General features: G+C 36.4%; 1 protein-coding gene and 1 long non-coding RNA gene across 2 annotated transcripts; one reads left to right on the top strand and one right to left on the bottom strand.

Moving 5' to 3' along the window:
- Positions 1–5,945: 5,945 nt before the first annotated feature.
- On the bottom strand, positions 5,946–8,271 carry LOC141599158 (uncharacterized). The gene is made up of 2 exons (XR_012523740.1): positions 8,160–8,271; positions 5,946–6,346 (listed from the first exon to the last, which is right to left on the bottom strand). It is a non-coding gene; the product is annotated as an uncharacterized LOC141599158 (long non-coding RNA).
- LOC141599157 (glycerophosphodiester phosphodiesterase GDPD1, chloroplastic-like) lies at positions 8,237–11,470 on the top strand. The gene is made up of 6 exons (XM_074419083.1): positions 8,237–8,456; positions 8,661–8,845; positions 10,009–10,068; positions 10,173–10,454; positions 10,556–10,848; positions 10,980–11,470. Exons 1-6 carry the CDS (start codon positions 8,237–8,239, stop codon positions 11,197–11,199), a joined length of 1,260 nt encoding a protein of 419 aa, XP_074275184.1. The 3' UTR covers positions 11,200–11,470.
- Positions 11,471–13,377: the final 1,907 nt, after the last annotated feature.

The following is a 13,377-nucleotide window of genomic DNA, read 5'->3' as shown; positions in this document are numbered from 1 at the left end:
TTGTGCTAACCATGTCGCTGTTTTGGTCGATAAATTTCCATCCACAGACAGCCCCCAAAGAAGGGTATCTGGAATATCATTGTGCGGCAATGAAATACTAAATATCTGGTTAACAATATCATTATTTACTATATCTGATAACTTATTGACATCCCTGACACGGCTGTCGCAACCCTATCAAAAATAAAACTAATTGGCTCTACTAATGCAGCAGAGGTAAGTCGGGTATCGTATCCATAGGGAGGCAGCTACTATCTACTTGTTAAATCAGTCTGTTTAATGTCACAAGATGGGGGTTTGAGTATCTGAACTAAACTAATAAAAGCAAGGTAGAGAGAAAATAAAGAGAGAGATGTCAGGATGTCGGGTTACCATGGTATTACGCAAATCAGCTAAAGGTAGGTCAGTCGATCTGATGTGAGAAAGGTAAAGGAAAGGTCCCTCCGCTCCGCTATCCGCCCTAAAATACAACTAGCTTAGCTTTCACCCTCACTAGTGTAGTCTATTGCTCATAACAGGTCTACTCATTCCAATATTCCGATCTAGGTTTGAACTTAACCAGATTAACTAATTCAGTTGCATGCATTCAACCAAACGATTATAATTATATTGTTAATGAAACAATTCTCACACTAAATCTCCTAAACCGACTATCGCATCATCGCTATACTACCATGGCTCCCCTAATCCTAGCATTAGGGGATTAGCTATGCATAAACATAACAAGAACAAAAGATGAAGAGATAATATACATCGCAAATTAAAGAGAGTGAAGAGAGGATTACAAATTAAGATCCGGAAAAGGAGAGCAGCCAATCGTTTGAAAGAGGGTCCAAAAGGAGAGAGAGAGAGAGAGAGAGAGAGAGAGAGAGAGAGAGAGAGAGAGAGAGAGAGAGAGAGAGAGAGAGAGAGAGAGAGAGAGAGAGAGAGAGAAGTGTCTAAAACCTAAAGACGTCCTTCCTATTTATAGCAAAGATAATTATTTGACCTAAGATACATAACAAGATACAAAAATCTTGCGTCAGATAGAAAAGTACTCGATCGAGGACTTTAGAACTCCTCGATCGAGTAACTCCTAGAAAAAACCTCTCGATCGAGGACTTTAAGTACTCGATCGAACACTATCAAAAAGGCACCATTCGATCGAAGACATTAGGTACTCGATCGAGCAAGATAGTACTCGATCGAGTACTTTCCAGCTCACAATTCCTGCTTCGCACACTGAACTTCAAACGGCTGCCCATTTCTTCGTTACTTGCGCAAATAGAGCTTTTCTAGTAGCGTGGGAAAGTTAACAGGACAAGCTTTCATCTCCATTTAGAATCACTTGAAAATCAGTTGTAGAAATCGAGATATGGCTGTTCAAAATAGGTACTAGTGATATGAAGCGCTTCCTTTGCTCGCCTAGCTTCCTTACTTCTATGCGCATCTTAAACTCCGACTCAATTCATCTCCTAAATGCATGCATAGGGACATGTATTAAGCTTGATTCCGCTTCTCTTTGGTTCATTCCTGCAAATAAGACAAGAGAAACAAAAGTAGACAATTTGGGGGACATTTGTAGCTAAACACTACTAAATATGCATAGAGATACGTGCAAATATGGTACAATAAGTCTATATAAAACGCACGCGTCAATCCCATTGTTTATCAGGGGTTATGAAATCTCTAACCAAAAGATTTAAATCCAGGTTACTATGACCATCTATATCTCTAGTAAGAGGATAAGAAAAACTTAATTGTCAGTCCAAAATTTGATATTGCTATCATTACCTACCTGCCATCTGAACCCCTTTCTAAACATGTCCCGAATACTCACGAGTTTACGCTATTGTCAGGAGCTAACTGAATCAGGCTTATGTTCAAAACGTGAACAATTTCTCAAATATTTCTTAGTTACCACTTTGACCCTATATATTATTCTTTTCCATAAGAATTTTCCATAAAAGTTTCATTTGGAGGGCTTTATTAGCTACTTCAAAGGATTTTATTCCTAATCCACCAAGAGACTTTGGTAAACAAACTTTATGCCAACCAATTAAATTAGAAGAACGATGTGAAGGATTCTTATTCCATAAAAAATCTCTATTAATTTTGTCTAATTTGTTATGAATACTTGAGGGAAGAAGGAAACTTTGCATTTGAAAGTCTGTAAGTAGTTGAAAGCTTATAAAATAAGCTAGCTAATAAGCTAAATGAAAATTAGGAGTTGATAAGTTAGTTGATTAAGTTAAATTAACTCTTAAACAAAGTAGCTCAAAATTAAGAGTTGATAAGCAATTTATTTGCTATTTAGTCAAATACGTTTTACACAAGAACTGATAAACAATTCTCTTATCCCTATTTTGCACACCCAAATTTGTTTGTTATTTTAGTCAAATAAGTTTGCTTATTTGTCTTGAAAAACAAAGCCTTATAGGAACTAGCGTCATTGTCATATAATTTTTAGACGTTGTATTAATTAATATTAGGCCATTGGAGCCCAGAGGTTGGCGACCCTAATTATGCCAACCACGCCCTAGCTAGACATCAAACAATAGGCGACGGCGAGGAAGACTCATCCACAAGAGTTGTCGTCCCCTGGTCGACCCCTCCGACGTCGGTTGGTCATAACAAGTCACCGGCCACGTCACTTTGCTAATTATCATAAATACGGAAATAAGGTACATACAACTCACTATCTATAAATACTACACAAACACCAAGGAAAAGAGGAAGCTCCACACTCACACAAATAATTACTCTTTCGCTCTCTATAAGCTATCATGGACACCTAGAACCTTACTTCCTACACGTATTGACTTAGGCATCAGAGAGGGTCCCTTCGGATACCTCTCGGGCCCTGTTTGCTACCTATGTAGGTTAACTAAAGTCGAACCCATGAGGAGAGTTATTAATTAATTTAGCTAATTCGAGCAGCTAATTATACGCCATTTATATTAAGAGATACTTGATTGTTTTTACTGAAACAATTTAGCGCCATCGGTTGAAGTTTTTACAAAAAGCCTCATAAAATGGATTACTCATACGGTGATGCACCCTTCAACTATGATTCAAAGGAGAACTCGAAAACGAGGGCACACATAACTTTACTACCTCCACCTCGCCCACCCTTCAACAGGTCATGCTCGCCGGGGTCGCACGGCCATATCCTACTAGGCAGCCAAGCCCAATCAAACAACCATGCGCATCCGTGCGATATGGTATGTCACATGCCCGCCTCAAGTTAGGGAGGAACACGGGAAAAATGTAATGACAGGTCCCAACATCGGCAAAACCATTTCTGTCCCGAACAGTTGGAAACCTTTATGAAGCTAATCGAGACTCTTCGGGCTATGTATTTTGCAACATAGGTGCCTATTCCTCCTGCATCTGGGAGCGAAAGGCGAGCACCGATCATGGTCACCCCTTGAAGTTTGTTCGAGGTCCACGAGACGACGAAGTAATAAGTAAAAGGAAGAGAACCGTTGTCGAACTGAACACAATCCTTGAGTCCACAACCTCTATGTCAAGGGTAGCCAGTAGGAATTAGTCCAAGCCCCGAGAGCCATCATCTATGAAAATCAAGACTAAAGAGAAACCAAGGCCGTTGTTCACCCACTTAAGTAAAGAGCGACAATCGCCAAAACTTCCGGGAGGTGACGGTCACCACCCTCTAGTACAAATCCCTCTAATCAAGGAGATTATGAAAATCTTTGTGCCATGGATGAAGATGTCTGCTACTCAGTTTGATGGGACAAAAGACCCCGACGATCACCTGGCAACCTACAAGAGCCATATGAGTATGTACAACCTGAAAAACATGGTCTAATCACGTTCTCCAGCCTCGCATTGTAACACCCGATACACCAAGGTACCTTACCAAGACCACCTAATGCATGGAAGTGCTACCATCTCGGTTACCCGAGGCATAGTAATCAAAAGTGACCATCAAGCAACATAATTTAAGAATAAAGTTTAAAGTGATTACATCAAAACCAACTGCAAAGTAAAGTACAATTGTTCTAAAACCAAACTACAACTAAAGTAACAAAAGTATTATGATAACACAGCGGAAGACTACTATTGGACTCGTAGCGGCTCCATCCCCAACTAATTCCGCGCACATCCATAGTATACCTGCTAGACAACTGCTCACCACAGTTTTTAAAACAAAATGGGTCCAGTTACTGATTACACAGCATAAGATGAAGCAAGATAACAACACATACGATCACCCATCTCCGTCACATCTCCACACCTCTGAGTACACACTAAAGTGTGTAGCCTTGCCCGAATATCCATCGCAACAGATATTCTACACCGCCAGTGGAGGACCGCAGCCGTTTCTACCTAAGCCACTCTCATCATCTCCGAGTGAAAACACAAGTTCCTTAATGTACACATCCCCCTCGTGACGGGAACCACAAGGAACGAATCAAGGGCGTGAAGCCACTCCCGTAAGTAACTCCACTCAGCCGAGGATGCACCTCGAGAACCACAGACAAACACAACCAACCAACTATACAACAACAATTACCAATCACCAATACCAATATGATATAGATCAACAACAGTAGACAACCTGCAATAACAATCAACCATGAAATACAATGTAGTAAATAACCGAGTAGGGAAACCCTACCTGGAAATCAATCACCAAGATCGTCACAATGAGCTGTTCAAAACCGTTCTTCTACGAAATCACTTCCTATAATCACACAATCCCATAATTATCATCTAACAATCACAATACTCAAAACCCCCCCAAAATACCCAATTGGGTTTCAACCAAAAACAATGAAACAACATAAAAACTATACTAGGATCTTACCCACAATGCGACGGTCTCAACGGCGTAAAGAACTCAGGATTCCGACGACACAAGCCTTGGGATTTGATAGCAATGAGAGAGAGAAGCAATGTAATTTTGTTTTAATCTTTATGAAAGTTAAAGTAGGCTAAAAATGAAAAGAAACTGGCGGATTAAGTTTATATCTTTCTCACGTTGCTATATCAAAACCCGTCAAAAACAACCCGTAAAACCAACTTACTCGATCGAGTAAGCCACTTACTCGATCGAGTGCCTCCTACTCAATCGAGTGTACCCATCAGCACCACACTTTCTCGCACGCAACACTCACTTACTCGACATAGTAAGCCCTACTCGATAGAATACCCAACAACACATAAAACCGTAGTATTACACGCATAGTCTTGGTTTGGAGGTCTTCCCGATGATTCAATTTGAATATACAATAATATGAGTCCCTTTTTTCTCAATCAGTATGCAGGTAACAAAAGGCGGGAGAAGGCGTCAACAGAGCTGATATCCATCAAGCAGCTCACTGGCAAGATAATTAGGGAATACATTTGACGCTTCGAGTTGGAGAGCCAGAAGATAAAAAGTGTAGACTCGCGTATTGCTGTTTTTACCCTCCCTTAAGGGTCAGTATTGAAGCCACCTAAGAGTCTCGTGGAGTCGAGGGATGTAGCAGATGGGTTCATCAACGAACAAGAATACGAGAAAAGGTTCACACCTCTAACAACTTCATTTGCGGGGCCAAGTGAGGGCAACATATGACAAACTAACGAGGGGCAAAAAGTCAATAGAGATCGAACTAAAACGCGAGTTGTGTATCAAAGACCGACTTGGTCCTAGGAACGAGCCGAATATTATTTTAGTTGAGTTATTCAGGCAAAATATCCCTTGATTTTACAATAACGCTTGTGTAAAACGATTATATCTAAAAATTATTATTGTCGATTATGTTAGAAATCTTATTATGATAAGTTTTTTCGTAATACCGTTTCCTATAAAAACTATTGTTCACATAAATGGACAACCCCTTTAACATTTTACATAATAATTGTATCAAATTTAAACCATCATTTTTTTTCAAATGAAATTACATGTGATAATAAGTACAAAGGTCTCCCTTCGCTCATTTTCATGTGAAAAAAGATTCAAACGAGTTATATGTAACCCATTTACAGCCAAATATGATCATTTTTAATAAAAAGTTACCTGAACAACAAATACTAGTACAATATTTTGTCGTTATATGGTCACATTTTAACATAAAAATGATCACATAAGAGTATAAAATCGTCTACAATTTTTAGACAAAATAATCCGTTTGAAATGAGATTAAATTAGTGTAATAAGTTATGGGAAGGGATAAGAAGCAGAGATGTTCCATGTATGTCCAATGTGGCCATGTGTAACACAACATTTCAATTCGCAAATGTCAAAATGTCTAATTGCCGCATGCCGTATCTGAATTAAACATGAAATTGAGGCGTTTTTCATGGAGTCATCATGATATGTGTAAGCAATCTTTGATGCCAAAACTCCAATGTTGACCTAAAAGTTTAAAAAAATTACTCACCGAACGAAAACACACATGATAACAGGTCATATAAAGATCGACAACACGAAATTCCAACTTATAATAAAAGTTTTATCTTCTCATCCTTGTAGGATATGACGTAGCATTTGAATTTTAATATAAGAAATAAATACGTATGATAAAATTATACCAACCACTCAAATTGTACGTATCAAAGATTCAAAGGAAACAAACACCCACCTGTCTTAACAACTCATATAATCATTACAAATAAAATAATGCCCAACTTGTTAGATCACCCCAAAATTCTAATGGGAAAATGCACGCGGTGCCCTTGAACTTTCGATTTTTGCCCGAAATACCCAATTTTTTGTTCCGGAAAACTTAAAGAGGCTATAACCCGTGTCTACGAGTTCAGAAAGTGATAATTTTTTTTTTCAAATCGATTATCTTTCCGAGAACTACGATTTGAAAAAAAAATTTGTCGTATTTGAATCCCGTAGCTAGGAGTTTTTGTACGTCAAAGTTTTATTTACCGAACAAACTTTGAGTGACCATCTCTCTTTGTCACGAATTCCAAACGCGATAATTTTTTTTTTCAAGTCGTAGTTCTCGAAAAGATAATCAATTTGAAAAAAAAATCGTCACTTTCTTAGCTCGTAAACACGAGTTATGGCCTCTCAAAGTTTTCCGGATAAAAAAATTGGATATTTCGGGCAAAACATCAAAGTTCAAGGGCACCGCGTGCATTTTCCGAATTCTAATTTTAATCTTAATTACCTAAAATTGAAAGAATAAATTAAAATTCCCTTGAAAATAAAATAAAAGTGAAGGAACAAAATAAAAAAGAGACAAAAGAATATTCAATAGCATATGTAAGCCACTTATACAATCACTGTCACAAAATAAAATAAAATTATTCTTACGTAAGATATATTTGCCGTATTTCACTAATTTAGTGAGAGATAATATGGAAAAAAACAATTTAGTGGGTCCCTCACTCCATCATGTGAGAGGTCTCTCAATAACGCTATTGAGAGACCGTCTCTCTGGAGTTTTTATGTTTGACATAACATCGGACCCTTTTGAATTTGAGTTTACATGTATTTTTTTTTCTTAACTTTTAAAGTTTATAAATTATATTTTAATTTATGACGTCAAAACTCAAATTAACTTAATTTATATGTATAGTTTTTGAGGTATATTGTAATTTTTTTTAATTTAACATTTAAGTAAATGAGTTCAACAACTTTATAGTAAAACTAGTAATCTTTAAAATAAAACTCAAAATTTTTATTATAAACTCAGAATTTTGATGTACAATCTATGAAATGGTGTAATATAAGTTCATTTCTACAAGATTAAGCTTTCTGTAATACGATTTACAATAAAATGTTGTAAAACTACGCCAGAGAAAGCTAGTAATGCCCTTTTTGCGAACCACAACAATGAATAGAAGTTGTTTTTAACAGAATTATTTAAGTAAAATGTTAGCTGATTGTACAATAATATCGTCTAACAAACTAACACAAGAATTTATGTTATTATAAGTATCAAAATACCAAAATGTAAAAAAAATCAAATAAATCCATTTTACAAACTTCTAAGATAAGGTTGAAAAATCCGACTAATACCCAACTTAAGACATTATCCTTAAAACTAATTATAATCATTAATTACCAAAAATAAAAGGACCAAAATATATAATATATAATCATATGATACGTAAAAAGGAGATAAAGGATTAAGGAATATCCAATAGCATATGACAGAGAAAAATTAAATCCATATAGTTAAGACCTTAGGAATATTCCATAAGGAAGATACCTGTCCTCGGTTTCTATTCTATTTCCTAGACCATCATCTTCTTCCTCTTCTCCAATATAAAAGCCTTATTCTTAACAATGCATTCTTTCATACTTCAACAATCCTTATTATTATTTCCTTACTCTTCTCCACCTTATTATTTCTTCTACAAACCTCCCTCTCCTTCTTTTTCTTCTTCTCTTAGACCTATTTCATCAATGGCGGCTCTTAAAGCGGTCCACGTCTCCGATGTCCCTAACCTTGATCATGTCCAAGAAAATGCTTCCCTTTCTCATTTCTCCCCTCGCCTCGCCAAAGGTATTGAGACGCTGGGGTAATGTTATTGTTGTTATATCTAGGTTTTATGTTTTGACCTGCATGAGACGCTGGGGTAATGTTGTTGTTATGTTTTTAGCCAATTACGCCTTTTTGGACGTAGCATTTTCAAGATTATCGATAAAATATGATCATTTTACGATTTTTTTTATATTGGGTATTAATATTTATTTTTTGGAAATGAAGGTGTGGAAATGGAAAATAGGAGCTCATTCAAAGGTTCAAAATTTATGGTGATAGGACATAGAGGAAATGGAATGAATAGATTACAATCATCTGATCCAAGAATGAAGGCTGTTAAAGAAAATACAATCTTGTCTTTCAATACTGCTGCTTCTTTTAACGTTGATTTCATCGAATTTGATGTTCAGGTAATTTTCGATTTATCATTTCTTAACTTCATCGTTAATTTTTTTTAAAACGATTTTACATTAATATCATCAAATTCTTGTATAAAGCGGTTTTAGATAAGAGTAATAATTAGGTTAATTAGATTTGGTGTTAATTAGGTTCGTCATCCATTGCGTATTTGCGTCTTAAGCGCGCCGCGTAATTAGTAGTTTCAACGTGTCTTGAAAGCGTAAATAATTATCTTTTTTTTTTTAAATAAAAAGTGTAATTTTTTTTATTTTTTAAAATTTTGGTACGTGGAGTCAAGTTAGTACAGCGGATTTAATGGGCTAGTACATGGTCCAAACATCCAATTGTCTCTACCTCACGTGAGGATTAATGGTCATCACGTGCCTGTTTCTGACGAATAATTTTTTTAAAAAAAAAATTAAATTACTGATTTGTTGGAAATCACTGTCAAAATTAGTTAGGACAAATTCTCCCTTATGACGGAGGGTATCCGTCACAAACTTGTGACGGGTACCATATCGTCTCACAAAAAACCCATAAGGGTGAGAGAAGGAGTGGGGTGGGTGCCCACCTTGTCCCCTCTACCCATTTCCACTCACATAATACCCGTCGCAATATCCGACTTGTCACAAGGGAGACCTAGGAATGAACGTCATATTTGACGTGTTAAATCCCGGTCATACAACGGTTGTTTTACCGGTTTTTATGCATAATAGCAACAGGTTTCCTCATCATCTAAAAAAAATGAGAATTAGAGTTTCATTTGAAGTTTCAGCATCTAAAAATTAACTTCTTTTTTTTTTTTTTGAATGCAAAAATTAACTTATTTTGGCAATACGACAAAAATATCTCGCGATTCGAGATGTTTAAGCATTTTATGCATATACAACAAAACATTCTAAAATAAACCAAACCGTTGCCTAATATCCTTAGTTTTTAATGTTGTTGAGTTGTGAATCACACGTAACAAATGATAAACGACGTGGCCACGGCTAGACGTCTCAGTAGCGAGGTTATTGAATATTGTACGTTTGAAATTGGTACCAGAAATTGAATGTATGTCACTATTTGTACGATCATATACTTATACTGGGTAACAAACATAACAAATTCTTGGCACATTTATGTTATTTACGTGGTACAGATAATGACATCCTGATTACGATTTTTGCAGGTGACTAGGGACGGGTGTCCGATCATTTTTCATGACGACTACATTCTTACTGAGGAACATGTATGTTCATTTATGGTTATATAAGTAATAAGTAAAGACGGTTTTGTGCAAGACATACTGCGCCTTTAATTTATGTTTATTAATGTAAGTTCATCATAATGCAGGGCACCATACAGGAAAAGAGGGTGACAGACATAAATCTCTCTGATTTTCTTGCATATGGCCCACAAAGTGAACCGGAGAAGGTCGGAAAACCATTGTTGAGGAAAACCAAGGATGGTAAAATCATTAAGTGGGATGTCGAATCCGAGGACATTCTTTGTACTTTGCAAGAGACTTTTGAGAAGGTTGATCCTAAATTGGGGTTCAACATTGAATTGAAATTCGACGATTACATTTTGTACAAAGAGGATGCGCTCATCAACGCTCTTCAATCAGTTTTACAGGTAAATATATGTAATAACTGTATGAGACTGTCTCATACAAAAGTTGCGCTGTGTGGTAAGTATAGCAGGTTCCTAACGCGATAATGTACGTGTTGTTACAGGTGGTGTTTGATTATGCTAAGGATAGACCTGTAATATTTTCGACATTTCAACCAGACGCGGCATTACTTATAAGGAAACTACAGGGTACATACCCAGTTTTCTTCTTGACGAATGGAGGCACAGAGACGTACTTTGATGTAAGAAGGAATTCAGTAGACGAAGCCATTAAGCTTTGTTTGGAGGGTAGTTTGCAGGGAATTGTTTCGGAGGTTAAGGGTGTTTTCAGAAATCCCGGAGTTGTGAGCAAGGTCAAAGAGGCTAAACTCTTGCTCTTCACCTATGGCACTCTCAAGTAAGCATTTTTTACTTAATCGAAATTGATCTGACCCGAACTCAAATTAGACTGAACTAACAATGAGAATGACCCTTTAGTCGATTTTAAGTGAAGCAACATACTGATTTACGCGTGATTTGATGTTTCAGCAACGTGCCAGAGTCGGTATATTTGCAACATTTGATGGGAATAGACGCGGTGATAGTAGATTTTGTTCAAGATATAACATTGGCAGTAGATAATTTGATTAAGCCATTAAAGGCAGAGGAAGAAGGTACCGAGGAAATGCAATTAGCAACAAAGCCGCAATTTTCTCAGACGGAGCTTTCTTTCCTGCTTAAACTTATACCTGAGTTGATACAACAGTAGAATGATCATACATTGTAGGAATGTCACTAATTTTGATGGTTCTGAATTTCTGATCATGGGTAATTTTTCGGAATGACGACTTGTTAGATGGGATTAGAGTGTGGAGGTAACCATTGTACTGTGTTGTATCATTATCTAACTTTGTATATAGTCTTCTCCATAGAAGGTTTGGCCTCCATTCATGTATCAACTGGGAAAAAGATTGAGATTTGTACTGGTGTATTACAAATGTTGTTCTTCATTGACAGTACAACGATCTCATTTAACCAAATTGAAATTCTCTTGTTGTTTTACACTCAAACACTCTACTCATTCCCGATTAGTGACAATCAAACCGCCATCTTTATCACATACCCAAGAGGTTACATGATAATCCTATACGAAATGGATATTAGAGAGTGAAATAATATTATGTTAAATGTGTCTTGGAAGTCTGCTAAGCAGACTTGCATTGCTCGTCCGGCCATGGAGGTCGAATTTATTGCTCTTGACCTTGCAGGACAAGAAGCTTGAAGAGTTTAGGATTCTAAGTACCTAAGAGGGGAGGGGGTGAATTAGGTACTATTTTTAAAATTTCAACTTAGTCTTTATTGAATTAAAGCAAGTTGATTGATAATATGAAGAACAAGTGGATACATCAAATAAATTGATTCATTAAGAGTGTATCACGTTGTTAAGAATGTTGTTGTAAGGCAACGGTTGATCTGAGTATCTGATTGTTGCTTGTTTGTCTTAGCACATGAGATAAGGCTACTGATCAAAAGCAACAGTATCAGGAACTATTGTTAAACAAAAACGTGAGTGAACAAGTAGTAAGATAAATGCAGCGGAAATTAAAGTAACGAGAGATCAACACGATACTTTTGAATTGGTTCGACCAACACTCTAAGGGCCTACGTCCAATCTTCTTTTATTAATAAGTTAAGTGATCTACTCCGACTACTTAAACACTTACATTAAAAGGACCAACAACCTACTCCGGTCGCGACACGAGTTCTAAGACTACTCCGTCTAGAAACTCAAGACTCTAACTAGAATGTTTACAAGATCAAGTTTCCTCAAACTGATTCTATGAAAGAATTGATAAGGACAACTTATTGATCAAACGATTCTAGGTAAGAGAATGTAACACTTAAGACAACGGTAGTGAAGACTGTTGTCACTGGAAGATTTAGAAATATTTTGCAAAAGAAGTAAAAAGCTTTGAGTTCTTTAGAAAACAATTTTGCAAAACACTTTGAAATTCTCAGAAAAGTCTTAAGAAATAAAGGAGAAGAGTGTTCCTTTTATAGGGAAGCAAACTAGGGTTTAGAGGTCAAGACATATGATAGAAAACAAATATTTTCGAATTAACCAAGTTTGCATAAAAAGAGGCATTCTTCCAAAGGTTGAAGAAGAAAAGAAGCTTTGTTATTATCTTTAAAAGACCTTTGAAAATCAGTCAAAGCAAGATTGACAATCAAGTGAAGACATTTTTAGAGAAACAATTTTGGAAAGAAACAAGTTCCTCTTTCCAAAAGCTATAATAAAAGGTATTGCTAATTCGAGATAAAACCTTTTGAAAGATGTCATTTGAATATTCTTTTCTTAAAAACAACCTTTCGTAAAATTCAAATATCAGAAATGAACATTTCAAAGATAGTAGTTTGTATTTGGAAATATGAGTATTTTTGAAATTGAAAACTTCCTTCAAGTGACACGAGCTAAAGCAACAGTCTTGCTTACTGTTGCCTTAGAAAGCAGACCGTTGTTAAACAATGATCCTTTCTTACTGTTGCCTTAGTATCATACTCTCTTACCCTTACATAAATGACTCTTATTACACACAATTCTTGGGTAGCTTCATCAACACTTCTTGACCTTGAACATTGATTAATTCTTGATTGGGGAAGAGGACTAAATCATGAAATGGAACATCTTAAAGCATGGTTAAACATAGGCATGTCATCATCAACAAATGTGTTCTAACAAAGCTAAATCCGCCTGAATGGTTGAGGAATTTACTGGCTGATATTCCATTGTGGGGGCGTCCTACGCCGCCTGTCTCTCTACATTGTGATTCTTAAGCCGCCATAAGTGCTGCGAATAACAATGCTTATAATGGTAAGAAAAGACATATTCGTATAAGGCACAAGTTTGTGAAAGACTGGATTAAGAATGGAGTACTCTCCTTGGAGT

The sequence above is a fragment of the Silene latifolia genome, chromosome 9 (assembly GCF_048544455.1).
Source record: "Silene latifolia isolate original U9 population chromosome 9, ASM4854445v1, whole genome shotgun sequence".
NCBI lineage: Eukaryota > Viridiplantae > Streptophyta > Magnoliopsida > Caryophyllales > Caryophyllaceae > Silene > Silene latifolia.
Note: the sequence above shows the minus strand (reverse complement) of the source record. Positions and strands in the feature narration are given on the sequence as shown.